The 26,281-nt window shown below is 39.9% G+C and overlaps 2 protein-coding genes and 1 long non-coding RNA gene across 3 annotated transcripts; 2 read left to right on the top strand and 1 right to left on the bottom strand.

Moving 5' to 3' along the window:
• The first annotated feature begins 30 nt into the window (after positions 1-30).
• On the top strand, positions 31-6,740 carry AHSG (alpha 2-HS glycoprotein). Its single transcript, XM_061355427.1, has 7 exons — positions 31-311; positions 1,722-1,832; positions 3,047-3,131; positions 3,858-4,021; positions 4,303-4,416; positions 5,174-5,254; positions 6,111-6,740. Exons 1-7 carry the CDS (start codon positions 108-110, stop codon positions 6,387-6,389), a joined length of 1,038 nt encoding a protein of 345 aa, XP_061211411.1. The 5' UTR covers positions 31-107; the 3' UTR covers positions 6,390-6,740.
• Positions 6,741-7,665: 925 nt separating this feature from the next.
• On the bottom strand, positions 7,666-14,133 carry LOC133213282 (uncharacterized). The gene is made up of 3 exons (XR_009725758.1): positions 13,927-14,133; positions 10,839-10,936; positions 7,666-8,432 (listed from the first exon to the last, which is right to left on the bottom strand). It is a non-coding gene; the product is annotated as an uncharacterized LOC133213282 (long non-coding RNA).
• Positions 10,873-21,248, top strand: FETUB (fetuin B). The gene is given in 10 exon segments (XM_061355428.1): positions 10,873-10,944; positions 10,946-11,095; positions 15,146-15,256; positions 16,246-16,333; positions 16,869-16,956; positions 16,958-17,030; positions 17,751-17,864; positions 18,778-18,867; positions 19,373-19,382; positions 19,385-21,248. Coding segments are annotated over 10 exon segments (1,203 nt in total). The 3' UTR covers positions 19,792-21,248.
• Positions 21,249-26,281: the final 5,033 nt, after the last annotated feature.

Genomic DNA, 26,281 nt, shown 5'->3' with positions numbered 1-26,281 from the left:
GTGGTATGTACTATATAAATGAGACCCGAGTTCTAGCAACCTAGCTACCATCTGAACAGTATTCTTAGATCTTTATTTCTGAAAGGGACTGTTTTTCCCCAGGTGCCATGAAGGCACTAGTAGCTTTAATATTGCTTGTTCAGCTTCCAATTCACAAAGCCGTACCAGCAGCTCCCCCTGCTCCCTTGGGCTGTGATGACCCAGAATCTGAAGCAGCAGCTGAAGTAGCTGTGAATTATATTAATGGCCACAGTCAGCACGGATACAAGTTTGCCTTAAACAGAATCGAGAATATCCGCGTGCTACCCCAGGTAAGTGAGGAGCTTGCAGGCAGAGCACTGTGCTAACCTGTAGATGCTGGAAATGACCAAGAAGCCCTGCCAAGAGCTGTATCCTCACACAGGGTAAATCAGCATGGCTCTGTTGACTTAAATGGGGCAATGCCACCTGGTAGCAGTTGAGAATCCAGGTCACTGGAATGTATCTCTCAAAGAGCAGGACAGAGGGGGAGAGAGAAATGTTCAGATATTTTTGTACAATGCTCAAAAAGGACTGAGTTTAGAAATGCAGTATGCTTGCTAGGGCAGGTCCTTCACAGTGCTGATTCATGAGCCCAGTAGATAATCTGAAGAAAAACTGTGAAGATACTTTTCATGATGCAGGTAATTATTTATTGGCTAAATGCATATTTATCATAATTCCATGTGATTAGTGATTTTGTAGTAGGCATTAATTTTACCTAATACCCTATTGAGATGACAAGGAAGCTGAATGGAAATAACTGAATCTCATTTTCACTAAGATCTATTGCCATCACTGTAAGCATCTAGAAAGGCCATAGAAACGGTCATGAATACAACGTATGTGCCCATTCAGAACCCATGATTCTCTCAAATCATTGAAAAAGGTCCCAAATATTAACATAACTGAAATTCCATGGTTGTTTTCTACTTGTTATGAGAGGATACCGAAGTCATGTACCAAAGACTAAAACAGACTAATGAGATTAGAAGCATGCTGACAGTTACCCACACAAAAACACCGGTGACACTGCTTTGATCATATTTAATACTTTTATAGTAAAATAACTTTATTGGTTTAAATGTGATTGCTCATGACTCAAACCTCAGAGTCAGTCTTGGAGCTAGGGAAGCTCATTTCTGCCCTTCCCCTCACATGTCTTATGTTAGAGTTGCAAAGGTTCAGGAACAACCATAAAAGATCCTGCAGTCTATAAAAAACATTAATACTGGGGCTGGAACTTAGCTGGTGCAATTCAGTGCCATTCCAATGGACTAAATGGGACAGGCCCATGTGCACCAGTGTTTATTTGGTATCTGGTTTTAGAAACACAAAGGTTTTTCATCAACAAAGACAGCTGTTGTTTTTTTTTAAACTACCCAACAACAAAAAAATCAAGTTAACTTAAGAGAAGTGACCACTACATACAGGCTGTGTTTTCCAACATTTATAGGCTAGTTCCTTAGCTGGAAAGATATCAGTGTGACTGTCTTGACCGTGACACTTACTCTGGCTAAAAAACCTGTGTCCTGTTTCTTACGAAGTTATATAGTAAAGACTTACTCAGTTACTCTAGTGTATACCTGGCGCTACCCAATGACAATCAGCAACAGAGACCACAGCACAGCTCCAGAAAAGAAAACTGATGATGTTTTTTGAAGTAATTACTACAGTTCCTGTGTTGGGTTTTTTTTTTCCAGGGGCTGAATAATGACATCATATTTCTTGAACTTGACTTATTGGAGACCACATGCCCCATTCTCAGCCCTACGCCTCTTGCAAATTGCACAGTAAGGAGCTTCACAGAACATGTGAGTATCTAAAACACTAGTAGCTTGGTCCAGAGGTGTATTTTCAGTACGTTGATGCTAGAGGCTATCATCAGATTTCCAAGCAAATGTTGTATCACTGTTACAGTTTGTAACCATCCAATCACTTGTAACCTCCTTGATGATTTTGTTGCCTTCATGTCATGAAGGATTTCTCTCCTGGCTTTCTTTTATGTCTTTCTATGTGAAGAGGACAGGTCGCTGTCAGCATAATGTTCCACATAGTTCACGGATGCCATGAGACATTGTTTAGGGCCTCCACATTCAGCCCTCCATGGTCAGTCCAGATGTCATTGCATCACTGTGAACCATAGACAGGGCAAGTTGTGAATCTGTGCAAACACAACCTTCCCTTGGCTACATGTGGGGTGTTACCTAGTGAAATTCTTTCAAGTCTAGCCACCTAGTCCTGACTAGCCACCATCAAGACTACAGAAGAGCTATTCCCTTCAGACAGGGCTTTGCCTTCAAAGTAATGCCCAGCTGGAATTTACTGGCCTCAAATACTTTGTTCTTATGCAAGTGCCATCCAACTGTGAAAAGCTTTCCATAACCATACAGTGGAAGTGTTGTCTGAGTACAGGTTTCTAAGCAGAAAACTTAGAGAGCAATTGACAATTTAAGACTGCTGTTTCTAGAATGGGGCCCCATCCACAGAGCTCATGACTAAATTTGAATCCTGATCCACCCCTGTATTCATCAGGGCTCAGATCCCATTTTCCATCTTGGGGGAGGTAACTCTAACTGTTCCCTGTTTCCAGAGACTCCAGCTTTCCCTTTGACATCTCCCTGCTAGACTGCGCTGCATGTGAGCCAGCTTGTACAAGGCAGCACACTGCTGTTAGCACGGCCACTGACCAGCTGAGATTATCAAAATGCTCTGCAGAAGGACTTAATTCAAAGTATTCATATTCTTCTTTATGAGAGAGGCACCTGAATGAAATGTGTATAATCTGGCTACACTGGCACTTCTGATACTTTTGACATCCAGATTTGGATCCAAATTTTGCAGCTCTGGCCTGTTTTACAAAATCACAGACACTCAGACACGCCTCAGCAGCGCCTTTGCAATCAGACTGATATTGCCAGGAACACTCAGCCAGGATCTGCTCTTTTGAATCTAGTAATAGTCACCCTTTTCATAAATCCCTATTTATCTGAACAATGTAACCCTTTGATTTTTTTACTCTGTCCAGGCAGTTGAAGGTGACTGTGATGTCAAACTGCAGAGGGTGAACGGAATATTATCTGTACTTGCTAGTAAATGCCACTCACATGCAGGTAAAGACTTTGTTATTTAATTTTGAATCTCATTTCCTTCACCTACAAACCCAGCCCTCTCTCTTTGCTCCTTTTTACTGTGTCTATTAAGACACTATAAGACTCTCTGGGGAGCAAGCCCCATATTTGACCTGGAGTTTACTGGTACTGAGACTTCTGAGACTCAGAAGTTTAGCCTGGAGAATTTGATTCCTTGTCAGTCTGAATTTACTGAAGCTTGCTGATATTCAGAGTCCTTTTGCCAGATGCAGCATATTTACTAAATCCAGCATTTTCAATATTGCCACTGGTCATATGAGATTTCTTTGCTCTGTATGAGGTATCTTTAGGACTACTTTCAAAACTGGTGAGTGAATGAAATAACACACTCATAAAAAAAAAAAAAAATCCCAATAAATGAAAATATATTCATTTTCCCACCATTTCTTGGGTGAGCTGATACATATTTTCGTTGGTGTCATGGATAGTTTGCCTGAAAGAAAATTTATTAAAACCTGAGTAAGAACATTCAAAATATGCTGAAGTCCACAGCACTTTTAACTTGCAGGCTTAAATAGGGCAAGTCGTGTGAAACACTGCCATCTATAGTCTGTACTGTAAAAATTCCTTCCGCTATAATTTGGAACTGATCATGAAACAGTATTTTCTGTGTGACTGAACAGGTCTACAATGCCTTTCAAAACAGCCAATCGGATCGAAACATGATCTGTTTGATTCCTCCCGCAGACTCAAGTGAAGATGTTCTCCAACTCTGCCCTGACTGTCCACTGCTGGCAAGTCTGAATAATACTGATGTATTAACAGCTGTTACAACTGCACTCAATGACCACAACAGCAAAACGGCTGATGCTTACCTCAGACTCCTAGAGATTGGAAGAGCCAAAATACAGGTAATTGCTAGAACTATGTCTGCCTTCCATGTGAACAGAATATTTCTTCAGGGGTAACTGTACAGTGCTAACTAGGTATGTTTGCAAACAGATTGACCTTGCTCTTATTTGGCCTACTGAATTGCTCTTGATTTCCTAAGCATTTTGTGTCATTTTAGCTACAGGATTCTTTTTCACTTCAGTGAGAGATGCAGAGTTAGAAACCACAACATTTGCCTCTTATCTTTTGTCAGCAGCTCTCTTGGTTCAAAGTCATTTAAACAATTTTCCTGTATTAACAGTATGAACCAACACATGCTGTCTCTGTTGAGTTTGCTGTGGCTGCCACGAACTGCTCAGCAGAAGTTGCTAAAGTTAATGTGGAGGCTTGTCAACTGCTGCCTGAAGATCAGTCTGTAAGTAGAGGTGAAAAAGCAGCATACTGTGATGTGCTAACACTTGTGCAGGAATAGCCCTTTGTGAGGATGAAAGTACAAGAGTGGTATACCATCATTATATGCTTTTCAATATATAATTCCTAAAGCTATATCACACCTTTCTTTTCTCTCTGAAGTGTCTGCACTGAAACCTGATGTATTTGAATGCATTTCAAAAAGGCTTGAGGACTAAAATGTTTTTAACACAAAATATTTTGAATCAACAGAATATATATTATTTTTTTATTCTTTTTATCAAGAACACCTGAGAAAAACAGGCTGTTTGTACTGGGCAGTACACAAACACATAGAAAAAGGGAAGACTGTTTCACCTTCCTGTAATTTAAGTGCAGTCATTTTGCTTTGTTCTGACATATAGGCTGTTGAGAATTATACTGTACACTTTATAATGCCTTTTTTGTTTGTTTTGTTTTGTTTCTGATCAAATTGAGTCCTAAGCAGTTTTAGTGGGTGGGAAGATTCCTATATATTCTTTCCCTCCATCATATCCAGACATACAAAGGACATTATTCTAGAAAAATGAAGGAGTTTCACTTATTTGCTGGTTAGGCATTTAAACAGCTTGGCTTTTTTTGTCCAACAGACTAAAAAGCAAGCACTTTACTGCTCAGATAAAACATGAGAAGATTTCTAAATATACTGATAAGTAAAAATTGTAATGCAGGTCTCCTGTATTTTATAGCTATTTTCTATTGACTATGTTCTGCTTTGCCAGAATTTTGGTTTCTGCACAGCAACAATGGTAACACGCCCCTCACAGGATCTCAAAGTGGACTGCCAGCTCTATGGACATCAGGTACCAACACCAGATACTCCCTTCCTTTCCAGAGTATTCTAGCCTACTAAACTGTCAGAAACACTCCCTGAGTTTACTTCTTTTGCTATCTGTGATAACTTGAGTTTAATTTTGTATCCTAAAAAAACAAGGTAAAGTAGCTCCTGATAATCCTATGGACTTCTGTGCCAGGAGTTATGTCATCTCTGCCATCCATGCTTTTTTTTTTTTTTTTTACAGTTTTTCCTCTTAACTATCTGGAAGCTTCACATGTCTGATGGAGAAAAGGGAACCAAACTCTCCTCAGTTAGGGGGATGAGGCAGATAGATGTAAAATATAAAAGAGCCATTGTGGTAGATGAAATCAGCTGGGTTTTTTTTACTAGTAGTCCTTACATGCGACTGAATTCAGGGAGCCTGACCTGCACTGCTATAGCAACAGGAGGGAAACATATATATGCTAGCACTAGGGTGCTCTCCAGGTAATTTAGTCTCCATTTGGTTTGAGAAGGGCTAGGTGGTGGTTGAATACTTTCTATGGACCAGAGCTCTTGGTAACACAAGAGCTGTCTGGGACATATATGAAATAAAGAGTAAGACAGCTAGTTTTGAATGCTTCACCAGCTGCATAGGTGGCCCTGAAAGTTCACGGAGCACAGAATTTGGTGCTAATGATCTGCCTGATATTAAAAACGTGTTCCTGAGCTCCTGTGTATGTGTTAAAATGCAAATCAAACTTCTGTGATGGTCAGGAATATTTTGTACCTCATTGGAGGTCTATATATAGTTAGGAGTAGGGTACCTATTAAGAGGTCAATGATGTTTCTATTATGAACCCCAAGATACTGAACACAAATACAAACTTATTCTTTTCCAGCCTGGAGTTACCTACTCTCAACCAGGCCAAGACACATCAGCTGGACTGGTGCCCAGTGTTGTACAAGGCTTCACAAACCACAATCTCAGGCTCTCCCACAATAACCCTGTTGCATCTGAATCCAGCTCTTCAGAATTTCCTACTCACGTGCTCTCTGCAAAACCTGTAGCAAAGAGAGAAGTTGCAGAGGTTGCTCAGCATGATAAAGTACCTCGCCCGGTTGGCTTTGTGCCTCCTCCTCCTCCATGCCCTGGGAAGATTCACCATTTCAAGATATAGGCTGTTACAGACATAGCAATACAGCTTAGTGAAGCACAAGTGTGCAGCAGCAGCATCAAAACACAGGCCACAGCATCAAATACAAATAGATGAGAATGCTTGACTCTGAGCCTAAATGAATTTTACCCTCCAGAGGGCAGAGCTGTGGCCAGCATCTTGCAAAAAGGCCTGGTTCGAAATATAGATGATTACTACATACAGCAGTTCTTTCCTCTACATACAAGGATGCTCTAGTTAAAATACAGAAAATAATGTTTCAATGAAACTGTTGTAAGACATATACAGCAGTTGCAGCTTTGTGATAGAAACATCACCTGAAAAGTTACTGCACAATAAAATGCTCAACAGAAATGCTTTGGTATCTTCTGTCTGTATATATTTTCATTTAGTTGTCAAGTACCTCCTTCACAGCATTATGAGTCATATTCTAGGCTTGATCTCAAAAACAGTAAGCTCCTGCACTTCTCATCAGCTTCACTGGGATGTGTGGGTACTGAGCACTAGAAAATCAGGTCAGTCCTTTCTTTTGATCACACACTGGTAACACTGAAGAAGTGGCAGGAAAAAATGTATTTATCCCTTCCACTTGTAGTGTTTCCTAGCATGTACCTACTTTTATTATCTACCAGAAGTACTTCAATACTTTTGGACATGGCATCCATGTCTATGAAAAGAGCAAAGAACCCACATTCAAGGCTGCGGAGGCTGAAAGCATCAATCCTTCCAGCCAAACAGAAGTGCATTCTCTGTCTTCCAGCAAATACACAGATGCAATATGATCATGGGTACTGCATGTGCTATCTGTATATGAAGGAATACCAATTCAAGGGAATAAAAATATATTACAGACATATATCTTATGTAATAGGTGTCGGACAGTGATGGCAGTTTACCGTTGCCCTAGCAGCCAAATCTTCCCCAAATTTCTGACACATGTTAGAGGCAAAATCTGTTCTAGGTAGAAAAGTAATAAGAGACAGGGGCCAGAATGATCTTTACTGCCAGCCAGACTGGAATTCTGCAGGCCCTGTGGGAGCAGTCTCTAAGACACTCATGAATCTTTAACCAGGAACAGTACTTGCTACAAGGTAATTATCATGCAGGCAGCAAAAGCTGCAGAACACATGTCATTTCGGAACTGTTTCAAATAACCTACACTGTTCTCCTACTTACAACCTTCTAGTATTCAGAAAGCAACAAACTAACATTTGTTCTTGGTGACAGTGCAACAAGTTGCTATACAGAAAGGTTCTGCTCTGTTATACCCACAGGGAAAGAAAAAGCCATAGGCACTTGAACCAGTGCTTCAACTGGGTGTATAGAAGGGAAAGAAAAAGGGCAGTCAGCCCAGACTATAAGCTGTAGTCAAATGTGATGGCAACTTACTGAGGAGAAGCTCTCCCCATGAAGGCAGCAGCTCTCACGTTTCAAGAATACAATGCGTTCTGGCAGGAAGTGTGCAGACCATTGCACCAGCTACTGCCAGTCAATTGCTAAGTGAGTTTTTGCTTCTCTGTAAAGCAGTGACTCCAGTATGTTCTGCATGCAAGCTATTCATTCACAAAGTGCTAGCACTAAGCTATAGAAATTTCGCAAAGAGGAAAGGTAAGTGGTCCTCCCATCCCACTGCATGAGACACAGTACAGGACTTAATTAAATGGCTACTACTATGATCTGCATTACAGTAACAGCAGATACATGAGGATGAGTTTTTAACTCACCTGGAGCAATTAGTTTTCCTACCTTTTTTATTTTAAAACCAGGAATTGCCTTAACCATACAAATTGTGTTTCATATAATGAAATGGGCACTAAGTTATAGAAGAGACAGTGTTTTCCAGACTTAGAAAATTCTTTATCTGCTGGCAGAAACAGAATGTTTATAAAAGGGATCCCTGCCAATGGGGATCTCTGAACTCCAGAAATGTTGCATTGTCTTGTTGTCTTTTCCAACCACACAAAGCAAGGATATGTAGCAGAACACATGCAGCCTCCGCACTTCACAGATGTTCTCCTACACTTGGGGTAACTATTCCATTGTTTCCTAATAAGGGGAGAAAAAAAAAAAAACAAACAAAAAACCCCTAAAAACGGCAAAATTGCTCTGTGCATTCCAGTTAGTAGCTGCACCTCATCTTTCTTAATACTTGCCCTCTTAAGGACATGTTTTTCCTGCTAAAGGATACATTTTCCATGACTGTTTCGTCTCCCCCCAGAACGGCCCTGTATTCATGCACCTGCACCTTAGCAACAGATCCAGTATTTAATAATAGATTCTATGAGCAGCAAGTGTTGCAAAATGGCAATACATAAAATACAAATGCCTCCTTTCCTGAAATGCATCAGGAGTAGTTCTGCATCACTAGCTGACAATATTTCTCAGTTTTCTCAAGCACTGTTTTGCTAAAGCATACATACTTCATGTGCTGCTTTGGCTGGACATGCTCAGATTTCCCAGCTGTGACTGTGTTTTGAAGTCAGCTACTTCAATAGAGAAAATTTTTCCTTTCCAGTGGGAGGAAGAGTGCAAAGAACAGTCAGGGATATAAAATTATAAGAGGCACTGACACAACCAGTACTAACTGGCACCCATATCCATAGAAATGCCATGCACTGTATAGATAAAGAAAATGAGTTATTACCCTTTAGTTCCAGGGGAATCATCCCCAAGCACAGGTAACAATGTGAGCCTGAGTTGCTGCTTCTGCTGTTCCTACACTATGGCTACAGCAGCATTTCTCAACATTCACCCCTTGTGTCCTTTCCCTCCAGGATACAGTCCATACATTATCCCTCACCCTGAGTTTGCAAAGCAACTGGTGAAAACATGAAGATGCTCAGTCTAGCAGCCATGTGCCCCTTCCAACCAGCTGAGTTTTCCACGTCTGCCACCAACCAACGTCTTCTTATAAAAGTTTCAGCCCCCGTGATATTGCAGGTCTTCTTGGCTCTATGTATAATCCCACCCAGCTTTCCATGGGCACGCTCCACAGGCTCTGATGTCTCCAAAGGAATATGCTTTGAGAGCTTCTGGGCTAAAGAGCTGAGATTCTTTATACCACTAGTAAAACCCCATGACAATACGTAAAAACTTTAACTTGCCAAACTTTACATGAGTATTAAATAGAGACAATTATGTCTTTCACTTGCACTTTTCCTTCCTTACTCAATGCAACCCTCAAACCTAAAGGTCCCCTGTCACCCAGCAGACAGCTGTGATCATACAGACTCCCATGACAGAAAATGAGGGCCATAGATATAGTTACCCAACTTCCAGTATTCTTCAAGGTGAAACTGAAGAAATGCAGAATTGAACCAAAGAATTGCTCCTTATTAGGAAACCAATTACTTTCACTTGATCCTCCCCAAGTAATGGTGGTAGATCTTCAAGATAACAACTATCTGTACAGTTATTTTACTTTGTCCCCAGCATGGAGTTCTTGACAGGTTAGCCACAAGGCACACTGATGTAATTTCGAACTTAAGTTTCTCCCAGCAGAATTTTCAAGGACCTGTGAGGGGTCCTCTGCTCAAATCCTGAAATGAAGCCTTCAATACCTTAAGACTGTTTTGATAGCCCTGGTTCACTTATTGTCTATTTCCTTCAGTCTCTTACAGTAGCTCATTTTGCACCATCTCACTGAAAGAAATTAAGTCTTTGGTGGAAGAACAAAACTTATCACATCTGTGCTAGTGATAGAAATTTGTGCTTAAGAGATGTGATGAAACCATTAATTCTTTACAGTGCCTTGTTATGATGTTATCTAAGGTATTTAATATCTTGAGCCATTTATCCACAGGCTTCTTGTCTGCACATGGACTGCATTTTGCTAGCTTCACCTGGGCTGAGGGTTAACATTCATCTGTAGGTATCCAGCTGAATAGAAATGCTCAAAGAATGAATCCAGACTGAGCTTTCTATCCCAACCAAACTGCCAGCATATAAGAGAGTCAGTATATTTGTTTACAATTAGCATTTAAAAACAAAGTGTAAAATTGGTCAACGTTGTGGCCGTTATCCAATTCCCATTCAGATCACTTGGATCTTTGTCATTATCTTACTTGGGAGAAGAAATGGCCTACTGACAGAAGGGAGCTGGAGACAGACCTGTCCTGCATGTAGGTCTATTAAAACAACTCTGGTTTCTTAAGAAAGCAGCTTTGTGTGTATATTCTTGTCCACTGCGATGAAGTCAAAGTTATATGATCTGCCCAGTGAAATTTGAATTAGAAATATAAAGAATGAGAAAGTGCTCTCTGGTCTCAGAGGGAGCAACAACACCTCTGTAAAACCTTGTAATCATTGACTTACTGTTTGCTGTTGCAGCTGTAGGTTTAAAGGTGATGGTCAGTATGCAATAAAAAGAGGACACAAGTTTAAAAGGAGACACAGCTCAATTACAAAAATCTGGTATTTCATGCAAGTCTCAGCTTCTCCATACTGACTTACCATTCTAATCTGCTGCACTGGTTTACTGCGCAGAATGGTTTTACTTGGTTCAGTGCTCTTTGGCATACAGGCGCTTCGCTTCTGGGCTGCCTCTCCTCCTGCCAGGAGAAGCACAAGCTGCATTGCTTTCCCTCACCTGTGATGACACTGCTGCAGAGAAGGCTGCAGATCTGGCTCTTTGCCAGATCAATGCTGATGGAAATGAGGGCTACATACTCAGCCTGTACTGAATTTTCAGTGTCCAAGAACATCCTCAGGTAAGTTGCCTGCTTGTTCTGTATCAGTTTTTCCCATTAAGAGCCCTGTGCCTACCACAATTCCTTAGCAGTATCTATTTGAACTAAGAAATATTTCAAGAGGCAAATGTAAAGTTACATTCAGAGGACTCCAGAGGCCATGTCAGCTTTACGCACAGATGACTAGGAACAGTTTCATCACCACTGTGAGCAATTAAGAGCAAATCTTAGTCACGATTCTCTGCTGCCTGCCGCTGGAAAAGCTCCAGGCATCAGTTCAAAATTGCTATGAAACACCAGTACTCTGATTTAATTTAATTTTACACCTTCCTCCCACTGCCTTGAGCAGTTGAAGTGCAAAGGCTATTAAGTAATTGTATGTTTTGCACAAAAGATGTAAGCACTAAGAGGTGTAAACACACCCAGCTTGGGACCAGGGAATTCCTTCACAGACCTCCAAATGATGACTCATTCTCCAGAAGAAGTCTGAATTCATTTCAAGTACAAAAATTACACTGGAAATATCTATGGAATATCAGTCTCATACCCTCAAGTATCTTATTTCCCTATGTGTGCTTAATTTATTTCTATTCTGTGTTACAATAGCTGAATCTATTGGCACTAGCCAGGGACAACCTGAAATGAGCGCACAAGGCCCACAACATGTAAGGTATAGTGGAAGCATGTACTAACATTCCCTGCCATGGCTTGCTTGCTTCCATAATCTTAACCTGAAAGGCTGAATTCTGAACCTTTAAAGAAAATCAGGCTCCTTGCCAGATGTTTAAAGACCTGTACTGGCAAGAATTTGACACTACCTGCTGCTCTCACAAGAACATAGTTTTTGCAGACATGCTGTGACCTCCAGCAGTCTGAGATCTCACAATTGCAGATGTGCACTTCACTGTGCTTTACACTATGTTCTCTACACTGTTTTGCTCAGGTGACAGAATGTGTCCACTAAGCAACTGGATCACGTCTCTTGAGAATTTTTGCACATGGGATGCCTCTGAGCTGGCCCAGAACACACATCATCACTCGCGGAGTTTGGTACTTAGACCCCCACCCTGGGGTTTTTTCTTACTGACAGTAATTGGAGCACCACTGTGCCCACCCTAGAGTGCAGCATGATGGGAGCAGACATGCTGTAAACCACTTAATTCATGTCCATGCTTCTCCCTTCACCTGTGCCAAGAATATCTCAGCACAGGAGAATTTTGGTCCTTGTTTGTGATTTGTTCTGTCACTTAATTCTCTAGATGCTTAAATTATTGCCTTAGGGATGCTTAGCTCTTTGTTAATTTAGGAATTTAATTTACTTTTTTTTTTATTTATTATGCTCATCCTATAAATAATTTATTTCAAGACAAGTAGACAATCTAAGCCCTTTGTCACACTTTTGCTGCTGCTGGAACTGAGTACATATGAAGCAGTCAGCTATGGCAGGGATGTTCATGGACAGTAACAACCTTCTACTTCACTCAAAAAAAAAAAGGACAAGTCTCTTTTATTTCATCAGTCAATGGTCCTTCCTCCCATTTTTTTACCGATACTCAGGAAAAAAACATTTTCAAAGTTACTTCAAATTCAAATCTGCCCTTAAGCAACCTACAGTTCAGTTTTGCTCTAATTGAAACTAATGAGACATTTGCTATTAACTTATATCCAAGTAGAACAGAACCTTTCTATCATACAAGATACTTATGATGAGTTTCACTGACGGGCATTTAACCAAAATTACAAAATATGTCAAAATATTTCATTTCTTTCCCTTGCACCAGGTCACTCTGCCACAAAGGGGATGCTGCACTGCTGTCACATCTCTTCTGAACTCCCAGGCTCCTCAGCATGCATTCCAGTGGCAATTCTAGCATCAGCACTGCTGAGGAAGGAATCTTTTTGGCAATGCAGAAAAGACAGATTTTATTCAATACTAAGCAGATATCAAAAGGCCTTTGCATAATGGTCTTTTAATGAAAATTAAAAGAAGGATGATGAAACCTTCAGTGATCTGCTGAGCTCTGAATAAACCCCAAATTATTCTTTCCCCAGTGGAGGATGATGCATACAGAATCAAGTAGACAAAAATATATGTGGAATTTATAATAACCTCATCTGCTAGTATTATACAAGAGAGCCACAGGCAAAAGGAAATTTGGTCCACCCTGCTTGCATTTAGAATTCCCAAGATCACTAAGCTTTATGATCAGTCTTCATGATTCAGCTGAGTAAACTCATCTACCTCAAACATTTGACTCTAAGAACATTTCTTTAATGAGACGTGTGTGCTTTTGCCATCAGAATACCTTGAGCAACCAGCTTGAAAGCTCAGGTCATCAGTCCCAATTTTGGGACTCCTTAAAGATACACATTTTTCTTGGTTATTACTTCTTCATGCAGGATAGTCTTAATGATGTTTTTTTCCGCCTAGAGGATATACTTAAAATTACAGACTTGTACTAAATTATAGAACCATAAAATCATAGAATAGTTAGTGTTGAAAAGGACCTTAAGATCATTCAGTTCCATCCCCCCTGCCATGGGCAGTGACACCACACACTAACCATGTAATCCAATACTCTGTCCAACCTGGCCTTGAACACTGCCAGGGATGGAGCATTCACAATTTCCTTGGGCAACTTGTTCCAGTGCCTCACCACCCTCACAGTAAAGAACTTCCTTATATCTAACCTAAACTTCCCCTGTGTATTTGAACCCAAATGCTGCATTACTCAAAAACATACCACACTTTCAGTTAATGGCAATTAGTCTTTCACCAGTTTTGCTTTCTGTTTATTGATTTAACCTATATTAGTGCATCGTAAGGACATATTAGCATGGTATTTAGATACCTTGTACGTAAACAGAAGATTATGACTAGTTCTTTCCACAGAAAGATCTATGCAGCCAGGTGTGGGGATACTGTCATGACACTGTACACAGGGCTGCTGCACCTCAGCTTCACTCTTTGTCAAAACAGCTTTTGATCTTTTCACAACTTTTAAAGCAACACAGATAATTAAACCTCAGGATTAGTGTAGGCAAACCTAACAGCTAAGTGAAAGACATTACCAGCTTATTTCATAGAACACATAGGGAAAAAAGATGATATGAAAATATAAAGAAATCATATAAAACATTGCAAGTTGTAAGTATGTGAGAATATAACTTATATAATCTACAGTTTAAGCAGAACTAGGAGCTGCATCATGCAGCACCTTGTATTTCTGTACCATATAATGTAATCACTAGATACATAGAGCTGTTCCTTTAATCTTTCCCTGTCCCTCTCACATAGAAACACGTTTGCCCAAAAACTGAGCCCTTAACTGCTTTGTGAGCCTGCGCTGCAATGAACTGAATAAAGGTTTTTGTACTTAAGCACAGGCTCACAATTCAAGAATTGGACTGAAGCTTTAAGTAAGTCACAGACATGCAAGGTCTCTCACGGGACTTTCTGATACCTGAGAGAATATTTAAGTTATCTACATCAACGCACTCATTTCCTCTTTACAGCAAGTGCAAAGCATACATACTTGAAGAAGACACAACTCTAAGAAATAAGATAATATTTTTATTTCTAATGCCTACTGAGAATGATCCACATCAGCTGTTTGTGGTTTTGTTTGTCTTTTGTTTGTTTGTTTGTTTTGTTTGGTTGGGGTTTTTTATTTTTTATTTGTGGTGTTTCTCACCTCATTCTTATTGAAGGTAAAATAATTTGCCTTTCAAATCTAATCATAAAATGCAGTTGACGATGGAAACATCACCATATTTAATCCTTATTCTTGGGTTCTGGTTGGTACCAGAATCAGAAAGATAAAAATTATTCCAAAGGGCTTTTCTTTAATTAAAGCTGGCTAAATGCAGGTCCAAGCCTGTTCTAACATGGCCTGAGGCTCTGGCTGTTCTCAACATGGCCACTCTTGAGAATCTGTCCCACAGAACTTTCAGTTTTCAGAGTATCTGTGTCACACCTGTGTGTTTTGCATTTCTCCACCTCTCCCTTTTATGTGTCCCTACTTTGTTCTATCAAATCTGGGATACTACCTCTTCTTTTTTTGTTTTCAGGAGATCACTGTTTCTGTCTTCTATCTCATCTTGGATGTAGTAGATACCGAATGCCATGTATTCAGCAAAAAGTTGTGGAAAAATTATACGGCCAGATTTGATCATACAACTGTAAGGATTTTATTTTCTTATTTAATCTCAGGTATGATGAGTTACTCAAGTACTGCTGATGACAGCAAAACCCCTACACATGCATTTTTAGTAGGCAGCAGAGTTTAGAAGACATCAAACTCCATTTTTAAGGTCCACAGTTTCCCTCTCTATTTTCTAATCAGTTTCAAGACTGGTAAACTTCATTTTTAAAAATGAAAATCAAAAGACAGTTTTTGACCAGATCTAGTAAACAGAAATAACCAAATAGCCATGCTAGGACACTCTTTAGAATAAATAGTTTATTTTTATAGCAACTCTGTAAGAGTTTATTTTAAAGACAGCCTGTCAAGAAGGGAATAAAAGAAACTGACTTTTATATAATGTGATTTTTTGTTTCATTTAATTCCCCTTTTATTCTGACAACTTTGCAAAAACTGCAACGAAAGAGTTGGAAAAAGAAAGCTCAGCAAGATAAGCTGCAAAGACAGAAAGTGATCTAAGAGTGTTGCTACAGGTGACCAAAAATATTCTGAACAAGTGAAAAAAAACCCCAAACAAATCCTTATATAATTAAGAACGACAAGAAAGAAGCTTCAGGTGAGAAAAAAAAAAAAAAAAGAAGTTATGATTAAATTGTCCTGGGCTGCTTCTTAAGTCAATCAATTTTCATTTTTAAACTTCGCACTTCTGTGTACTTCTACTTACAGATCTTTCAGCAGGAAAAGGGTGCAAAGCATAAATGGCCAATATGTCTTCTGAGAAATCAAGAAATAGAATCATAGAATCATTTAGCTCAGAATTACCCCACTGGAAGATCTGGCCTTTTATTTTTGAAGGGGATACTTAAAAATGTGCTTCAGGAGCACTACAGATCTATTAACACAACTTTTTCCTTAACAAGAATATCATCACTGCAAGGAGAAAATGAATCACTCACTGTCTAGGTGCTAGCTAATTGGTGCAAAGAGTGCAGTATTAACTGTTTATCAATGTTTATATTGTTTTAGGTTTATGGTCAATGCAAAGCAATTATTTACATTAATCAGGCAAGAAATTTTGCTCATCTTAATACTTATGAGTGCATTTTACAACCAGGTATGTCTTTATTTAACACACTTTAAAAGAGGACTGGTAAAGCACTCTTTGCTATACAGCATTACTGTAAATTTTAATTGCAATTATGGCACTACCATGTCTCTATTAGCTTTCAGCTGCCCTAATTTTCACAAGTCAGAGACCATAGGGATAATGTGGACCTGCAGCTCAAACTAGTCAATAATTGTTTTAATTTCTGGGAAACTCAGCAGAGCCTCTATATGGGCTTTTACCTTCTGGTCCAAAAAGCATTTTTATGGGTTTGTAAAAGGCAAGTACAAACAGCAAGCCCACTGCCAGTAGGCTGCGCTTTTTTCTTGCAGTGTCTCTGCCTCCACTGCAATATTTTTATGAGTCTGAAAATTCATGAAGATTTAAAATTGTTGAGTGAATCAAACCACATGTTGTTACTCCAAGGGACTTTAGGACAGCTGGGTAGGGTTGAGGGCATAGATGCATTTACAGAGACCTACACTAACAATATGCTCTAATGATTATGCTTTCTCTAATGACATTGTTTGGTTTGAATATAAAGTTCCACCCAGATATATTTGGACAGTATGTTCTGACTGCCCAGTTGATGACAATCCAACTGAGCCCAAATATTTGGAAGCTTTTGTTCAAAGCCAAGTTTAACGTAAAGAGTGAAGAAACTCATTATTTCTCTGCCCTCAATGTCACAAGAGCTTCAATGCAGGTAAGCCAAGATTCATCTGATTTGTTTTAGCCCTCAAGAAGTATGGATCCAGATGTTATATTTCATACAAATTGTTATGTCTTACAGATTGTTTAGAGTTTGTATCTGTATTAAACAGAGAATATTTCTATGCAGAATTCCCCTGGGAAATGAGGATCTCCATTGATTCAAGACTTTGATTCTATTTATTGAAAAAAAAAAAAAATTAGTTTAAAACTAATTTTAGACTAACAGAGTCTAACTGATCTCCTGGGTCTCTCTAAAAATCATTATCTATAGATAGCAAAGTGGTTTTCACTCTTTGTCTCAAACAGATATTGCTACAATATCTAATCGCTCCTATTTTCCATCCTTTACACATACTTGCATTTCAGAAATATAAAAAGTGATCCTGTTCATTAAAACAGCCAGAAATTATCAACAAGGCACTGAAGCAGGTCTTTGAATATGTAGTTCTGTGGATGTTAACTTACTACTAAACCCAAACTCATTTCAACTGTAGCAAAACCGTAAGTTACTAAGAAGTAAAAATTAACCAGGCAATAAAGCAATGCTGACAAAAAATCATTCTCCTGTAATACAATTAATAGTAATGCCCCAACTGTAACCTGCTGCTTCCACATTTAGGAGGAGTTTTACACCTATTTCAAGGCCTGTAGGATTCTTCTTTCTTCCTGATGCACACAGATGGTCTAATTTATACTATTCTCTCATTTATAGTGAGTTGAAGGTCCTGCATATTTTGTAGAATTTTTAATTCAGGAAACATCTTGCTCCAAAAATGACACGACTGCTGACATCTCCAAGTGCAAGCCACTTTCATCAGAACTAGCTGTGAGTACTTTTCCTTCTATAAACATCTATTTTTCAGATACTATGATTCCTCAGTGAATATTTAGCCTATCTCTTTTGTTGTTTGCAGGCAAAAAGCAAAGCCCACGCGCATCTTTTTATGGGTTGTAGCTTTATGAACACTTGCAACTGTATGAACTGCTTTAGAATAGGGAAAACATTTCAGTAAGAGTTCTGAATTCTTACCTAAAAGTTCATGAATAAAGAAAACAGGAAAAAAAACCCAAACCACCCAGAAAAAGGCGGGGAAGCCACTGCCTTACAAAACTGATTCATTCTTAAGGATTTTCTCCAAGTAAACAGGCATAGACAGTAAAGCATAAACAATGCGTAAGGAGTATATTCATACAGCAATCAGGTCAGGAAGGAAAACATTTAGGAACTAAGGAAAAGTATAAGAGAAAATGAAAGACTAAATTAGCATGCTGCCAAGAGATAGCCTTTTAAGCCCCATCTTAATTGAGATCCAAGCCATGTCACCTGCAGCCCAGTAAAGCCACAAGTATTAGAAACAGGGTTTTTTTATGGTTTCTTTCAGTAGTGTGGTGTGAAATTGGTTTTGCCTGAAAAAGGATATTATGTTCCATTACACAATTTGCCTGCATGGGGATATTCTGGTACAGCAGAACTTAAAATATGCTGTTGTAGTTGAGCCCTAAGTGGCCGACTTATTTTTACTATCATGTTACCTAATCCTCAATGCAAATACAAAGCCTTTTTCAAAATGCTGCCTAGCTTTGTAAGCTTGCCAATCCCCAAGCAGAAGTTTGACCAAGGTGCTTATCCCTGCAAATACAAAAGCTATAACTATTCAGTCTTTCTTAATCATTTTACAAGAACGGAGCTAATGAGCAGGGCCACAATGTGAAAAAATGTTTGCACTTTCTTCTTCCAGCAAACAGGCTTCTGCAAAGGCTCTGTAGTAAACAGTCACTTGGAACAGGAACGGTTTGTCACAATATCCTGTGAAATCTACCATCTGCAGGTATTTCTTAATCTAATCTTAATATTGCAAGAGTAATACTCATTTACAAAACAAGAATTAATTTTTTTAAAGCCCAGCCATTCAAAATTTTTCTTTTTCACAAAGATACAGGCTTCAAGAAAGTGGTAAGGCCAAATAAGAAAGAAATCTGTATTGTGATAACACAGAATGTTGCTAGGTGGATAGAGATTGTTTCTAGGTGTTGCAGAGGCAATAGAATAAGTATAGAGTCAAATGTACAGACTGTGTTCAGAATGCTCTACAAAGAAACTGTAAATATCAAAGGTAATACAAAGAGTAATAATTGTCTAGTTACCCAAGCTTCATGAATCCAACTCCACTGGCATAAGGAGTTCCATCTGTCTGTCCTTTGACCTTCTGTTCTGCAGCTGGTCTTTCCAGACTGGAATTGCAGCAGGTCCTTAGTGTGAAGGGTGACCTTCTTTATAACTGAAAGACTTTGGAATAGCTTAAAAATAGGTAATGCTTATTGCCTGTTATATAGGATCCTGCCACTGAAGAGGGAAACAGCAAGCTAATCAGACACCTGTAAAATCCAGCCAGAATCATCAACAAGATTTCTCTTCAGAAACTGATCCTTTCTCCCCACACCTAGAAAAGACAGTGGGCTGGGTTAAGATTCTATCATCTTCAACTGAGGAGGTCTCTTTCAAAAATCTACCAAAAAGTCAAAATAAACATAAAGATGGAAAGCGAGTTCCACCTGAGGCTGTAGGACATATGCCCAGTCTCGATGGAGAAAAGACTCAAGCAGACAAACCAGACATGACAAAATCAGTTACAGGACCAGTTATTCTCCCTTTTCCTGAAGAAGTTTCTCTGTCAGACTCATGCCCAGGAGAAGCAAGGAAGATAAATTCCTTCCTCCAGCCTTTGTTGCCTCAAAAGCCTACCAAAGTCTAGCCAGCATTCAATCACCTCAACTACCTGCAACAAAATAATAGCCACATTGCCAACCTGGTCTTTCAATTTGTGTAACATCTTTAAATAAATAAATTGCTTATTATAGTCTTCATCTTTGGAATTCTCAGGTTTAAGAAAGCACAAGAATAAATTAGAAAAAGAAATTTAACTGGTGCTTTTTCCAACAAAAGTATTTGGCTTTTAATTCTCAAATTCCTCTTCTCAGTAAGAGCATGAATTAAAGTTAACCGAGGAGGGTAAAAGAACTTGTAGGGCTCAGACAGCCCAAAGGCATCAGAAAATAACATCCTCAGTAGCAAAAATCTGTCAAAGCACAGTGTGGGACTACTGCTCCCCAAGAGATAGTGAGATGGAGTTGAGCATGATAACCAGGCTGGCAGGGCAGGAGCCTTTCCCATAGAACCTAAGCGAGGTAAACAGGGCAGACCCAGGGATGGTAGACAGGTTATGGGAAAAGGCCAGATCACCACGTAAGTTCATGCGAAATGATGCAAGTCTGAGGTCAAACCAGAAATATGAGTTAGTGCCTTATTGTCAGGATCAGGTCTGGTTATGGTAACCAGAGTCAGACACAGCCCAGTGGTCTCCAAACAAGTCCATGGTGATAAGACAAGGGTCTGCCCAGAAAGACAGGCTGCAGGACTGAATCTGGATCAATAATATCCATGGCCAGGCACAGGCACAGCTGCAATGCAGCAGGAGCTGTATAGCACAGGCAGCAGCCAAAACGCTGCAGCCTGAGCTTAGCAGCTCCTGTGCGAAGTGGGACTGCGTGGGCTCTCGGTGTGGCCTCCCCACAGCACTGCCTGGGACCGTGTCCCCAAGGTCACCAAGGGAAAGGGGAACAGCCTTAGACATACTATTGCTGAGTTGGCCCTGAGACCTGGTGCCCAAGCATCCAGAAAAAGGGATGATCTCAGGGCCCTCACAGAGTCATATCTGATATAACGGGTGTGACTCTGTATAAACAGGCGAAGAGAACTTCAACACTGTTTAGCATTAAAAGCTAGTGGGGTTTTGTTATTTTATGGGTTAACTTCTTAATTGTAATGCAATGAGCTTAGCCCTTTTTTTTTTTTTTTATTTCCTGTGGAAGATCTTAAGAAAGATTATTCCTTCCTAAGGCTTTATAACTTCACTTAAAGACAGTGGAAAAGACTACCCACATGTGAAACCTCTGCACATAATTCTCACTGGTGTAGAATCAAGCCCAGGCTCTCCATATTCTTATATTTTACTAACCCTGCTGTGCAGGAAAAATGATGGTTCACAAAATCAGCCTAATGCTTTCTTGAGGTAGGTCATATTAACTGCTGTATAATAAAAACCACAGGGACACTCTACAGCCTGTAGCTAAGAAAAATCAATTTCACTAAAGCGAGACGTAGCAACTGTACTGACAATAACAAATATAAATAAATGAGAAGACAAGAAGAGTGAATATGGGAAAGAAATGTCATTTGTGGGCAGGAGTACACTGATATTTGCAATAATTATGCAGTTTGTATGAGACCAGAGAGCCTTTCTTTAGTTGCCACCAGATATGTAAAATCATTTGTTCAAAGCAAAATCAATAAAATATTATTGTTTCTGAAGAGTTTATGATGCTGAATCATCCCTCAGGATGGCGGACAATTTCTCCATACAAAGAGACTTGCAGGAAACAAATAAGGGCTTGTTGGAGTATTCTGGCTTTGTGCAATTTGCTTAAAATGGATTATTTTATTGCTATAAATAAAATATAAATAAAAGAATTATTTTATTTTGAGTGGATACAAACTAATATTGAAAAATTGTATGGAGTTATGTTCATAACAAATATGTTTGGTTTTTTTTCAGTTTGAAAAGCTCTTAAAAACATAAATTTTACATAAAGGAATAATTTAATTGCATCCGAGATTTAAAAAAAAGCCAAAAAGTGATATGTGAAACACAATAGAGGCAAAAATAATTCCATTTCAATTCAACATAATGAGAAATTTCAAGATATTTTCATTTCATTCATTACAGAGTAAAAAACATTTCAAAATCAGTTAGTTCTCAAAAAATCATAAAATTCAAATTCTATCTAATTCTTACCACAGTATGAGCTGTTGGCTGTGTCAGCATTCCCCTTTTTATTAAATCATCAAATTGCAGCATCTTGTTTTCCCTTGGGAAGTTTCACCTTTGTCAGCTCAGTTTTGCCTAGCATGACCAGTATGTTTTACCTCCCTGCACAGGCACTGCTGATTTCCCACATACCAAAATCAGGGGTAGCAGACATCACCCCATACCCTTACACAGCGCACTCATTATTGGTTTTAGGGAGTCAGAGGACAAGAGCATTGGGGCAGCAACCCACTATGATCTTCAAAATGCTTTTTTTTGCCCCTCTCACTTCTGCTGTTATATAAGGCAGTCTATTGCATTAATTTTTTGCATGCTGATTTTTATCTCACTGTGGCTCTATCAGTTAATGACACTACTGAGATTTATATCAATATAAATAATAAAGCTGTGCGGTTCAGTTGATACGCTGGAGGGAAGGCCATCCAGAGGGACCTTGACACGCTTGTGAGGTGAGCTGATGCCAACCTCATGAAGTTTAACCATGCCAAGTGCAAGGTCCTACACCTGGATCAGAGCAATCCCAGGCACAGCTGCAGGTTGGGCAGAGAAGAGATTCAGAGCAGCCCTGTGGAGAAGGACTTGGGGGTGCTGGTCCATGAGAAAATGAACATGAGCCGGCTTCATTGTGCGCTCGCAGCCCAGAAAGCCAACCGTATCCTGGGCTGCATCAAAAGGAGTGTGACCAGCAGGTCAAAGGAGGTGATCCTGCCCCTTTACTCTGCTCTCATGAGACTTCACTTGGAGTATTGTGTGCAGTTCTGGTCTCCTTGACATAAAAAGGACTCGGAACTGTTGGAACAAGTCCAGGCGAGGGCCACGAGGATAATCAGGGGACTGGAGCACCTCCCGTATGAAGAGAAGCTGAGAAAGTTGGGGTTGTTCGGCCTGGAGAAGGCTGCGTGGAGACCTCATAGCAGCTTTCCAGTATCTGAAGGGGGGCTATAGGGATGCTGGGGATGGACTATTCATTAGGGTCTGTAGCAATAGGACAAGGGGTAACAGGTTAAAACTTAAACAGGGGAAGTTTAGATTGGATATAAGGAAAAAATTCTTTACTGTAAGGATGATGAGGCACGGGAATGGGTTGCCTAGGGAAGTTGTAAATGCTCCATCTGTGGTGGTGTTCAAGGCCAGGCTGGACAAAGATTTGGATGACATGGTTTAGTGTGAGGTGTCCCTGCCCATGGCAGGGGGGTGGAACTAGATGGGATCTTACCCTAACCCTAACCCTAACCCTAACCCTAACCCCTTCCCCGCTCCCGGAGGGATGGGGAGGAGAATCAAAAGAATGCAACTCCCACGGGTTGAGATAAGAACGTCCAGCAACCAATGTACAACACAAATCACCACCGCTACCACCAATGACAACAATGATAAGAGATAATAACAAGGGAAGAGAATACAATACCACCTGCTGAAAATGAGTCTGACCCAGCAGACCCCCTGTCCTTCCGGGTAACTCCCAGTTACCTCGTGGGCATGACGTGCTGTGGTATGGAATACCTCTTTGGTCAGTTTGGGTCAGGTGTCCTGTCTCTGCTTCCTCCCGGCTTCCCCTACTCCCTGGCAGAGCATGAGGCTCACAAAGTCCTTCGCCAAACCAAAACATCATTATCAGCTCTGTTCCCAGCCCAAAAGTCAAAACACAGCACTGCACCAGCTACCAAGAAAGAGAAAAAATGACTGCTACTGCTAAAGCCAGGACATATATGTAACCAGATTCTTCACCAAAAGGAGTACTGGGAAAGAAATCCACTACATCAACTACTAGCCACAGCCAAGAACACCCCATTTTGATTAGTTCTCTTTCTTGACTACAGCTGCTTACGATAGTAAATTGAACAGCCACAGCAACAAGTGAAGATAAATGTAGTGGAGTTGAAGATAAATAGGGAGTTAAAGAGAACATCTGAATGTCTGGATCCAAAGTTTTGAGCATTTAATTTTGATTTTGGTTCACCTGTTCCATAGACCAGGCTCAGAAATGACATTTGACTCAATTCGTTTTCTAGCATTGATCTGAGATTTAGGTTCAAAGATTTCTATGATTTAAAAATAAATACCAGAAGGGGTATTTATTTAAGTGGTAACTGTATCTACAGTATGGATCAGCAAACATCAGTGGTCAGTAGAGATTCCTGAGTATTTCCTTTATTTGCTGTGGCTGCTCCAGCACCAAGTCCTGTACCCAGCTTTCACATCACCTAGGCCACCATCAATGTTTATCATAATTGAGGCCTGGCATTAATATCCAAGGCTAAATTATTGAAGTACAAGTAGGAGACTGAAGATGTACAGTTTCTGTGTTTATTTTATCTTCAGGACACACATATTTTAGTGCTCCCAGGTGGCATTGATATGATTGACAGCTGATAACGTTTAGTCATCACTACTTCAAATCCTGCTGCTGATTCAGTAGATTTATGCCAACCTTTGAGTGGGCCAGCACTCCCATCAACATGCCCACATGGACAGATAAGGGCACAGGATCCAATGTATCTGATCACCACACATTTACTCTATGTGACAGCATGATCAGACAGGACTGCAGCAAATGTTCTAACACCAGGCCCAGACAATGTCAAACCTCTCATCTTTAGGTCTAGTTTCTCAGCTTCTAACCGAACTGAGCAAAACAGCTGGCAGTAACACCCTACACCTATCTTTAGTCACACCCCAAATGGTCTCTTCTTCTGCTAGGACTGTGAACCCCCTGTTTGTGCTTGAAGTGCTGTTTCTCCTTGCCCAGCAGAAAACAGGCCAGTAACATAGAGAAGCCATCCATCTCATCACTGGAGATGAGAAGCAGGAGGATTTTGGAAGACAATTCCCAACTAATTTTTCAATTTTGTTTCACAGTTTTTCAACAGTTATTGGTTTTACAATATTAAATAATCCATTATTAACTTGCTGCCTGGGCAATGTCCCCTAAAATCTGGTCTAATGTTTATTTGAGCAAACATTCCAGTTTCACACGGACAATGTTTTTTATTCAGGCACAGATAACTAATGGTCAGTGACCTCTACAGCTGTTGATGTCCTTACCAGATACTACCAAGCCTTTATTTCTGAATATAGGTGAAGCATTGTAAATGAAAAAAAAAAATAAAATAAAAGGCCAATAACATTCAAAGGGTACAGAATAAGACATGCTGGCTTATTTATGCATGCATTAGCTATGCATTTTTTTTAGATTTTTAGCTACCTGAATTTTCCGCTATCTGATTCTGATTCTATGATTCTCTTACACTTTGGCCAATCAAAAAGTTTTTAAAAAGCAAGAACCGGATGTCAAAGTTCTCAAGATGGGCTTAAAAATCAAGATATTTACAAAATAAGTTAATTATGAATTCTATTTATGACTTCAGAACCTGCCCATTGAACACATTTCATGGTTAAACATTTTCTTCCACATCTGAGAGATTATAAATATTAAACAGCTGTATTCAGAATATACATATATATCAGAATCAAAGAATGGTTTGGGTTGGAAAGGAGCTTAAAGACCATCCAGTTCCAATCTCCTTGCCATGGACAGGGACACCTTCCACTAGACCAGATTGCTCAAAGCCACGTCCACTTGAACACTTGCTAGGCCTTGAACACTGCTAGGCACAGCTTGCCAGGGCAACCAGTTCCAGTGTCTCACCACCCTCACAGTGAAAAATGTCTTCCTAATATCTAATCTAAATATCCCCTCTTTCGTTTAATGCCGTTTCCCCGTGTCCTGTCACTACATGCCCTTGTAAAAAGTCCTTCTCCAGCTTTCTTGTCATCCCCTTTAAGAACTGGAAGCTGCTCTAAAGTCTCCCTGGAGCATTCTCCAGGCTGAACAACCCCAGCTCTCTCAGCATGTCTTCACAGGAGAGGCATTCCAGCCCTCTGATCTGCTTTGTGGTCCTCCTCTCGACTCGCTCTAACAGCTCCACATTCCTCTTGGGGTCTCATGAGAGTAGAGGAGTGGGGAAGAATCACCTCCCTTAACCTGCTGGCCAAGCTTCTTTTGACACAGGCCAGCATACCGGTTGGCTTTCTGGGCTGCGAGCGCACACTGCTGGCTCATGTTGAGTTTCTCATCAACCAATATATTATCTTGATTTTAAAGGTATATTTTAAAGACCTCCAACTAGATGTAATCATAAATACTATACAATCACAACAGTTGCAAATACTTCCCTTATGTTAATCTACCACAACTTATAAGCATGAATTAAAGCTTAAATATTACAAACAGTATAATGTCTCAAGCTCTGAAAAAGTAAAATCCCTTGGAACTTCCTCTGACACCAACCTTAACATTAACTTCTTAACCTCACCTTTTTCCCCAGCCTCTCAAGCCTGACAAGCAGGTCAGTCT

The sequence above is a fragment of the Neopsephotus bourkii genome, unplaced genomic scaffold (assembly GCF_033783945.1).
Source record: "Neopsephotus bourkii isolate Nb327-2 ecotype Australia unplaced genomic scaffold, CSIRO-AGI_Nbou_v1 NB_801, whole genome shotgun sequence".
Lineage (NCBI taxonomy): Eukaryota > Metazoa > Chordata > Aves > Psittaciformes > Psittacidae > Neopsephotus > Neopsephotus bourkii.
The sequence above is the reverse complement of the archived record's forward strand: the minus strand, read 5'-3'. Positions and strand labels throughout refer to the sequence as shown.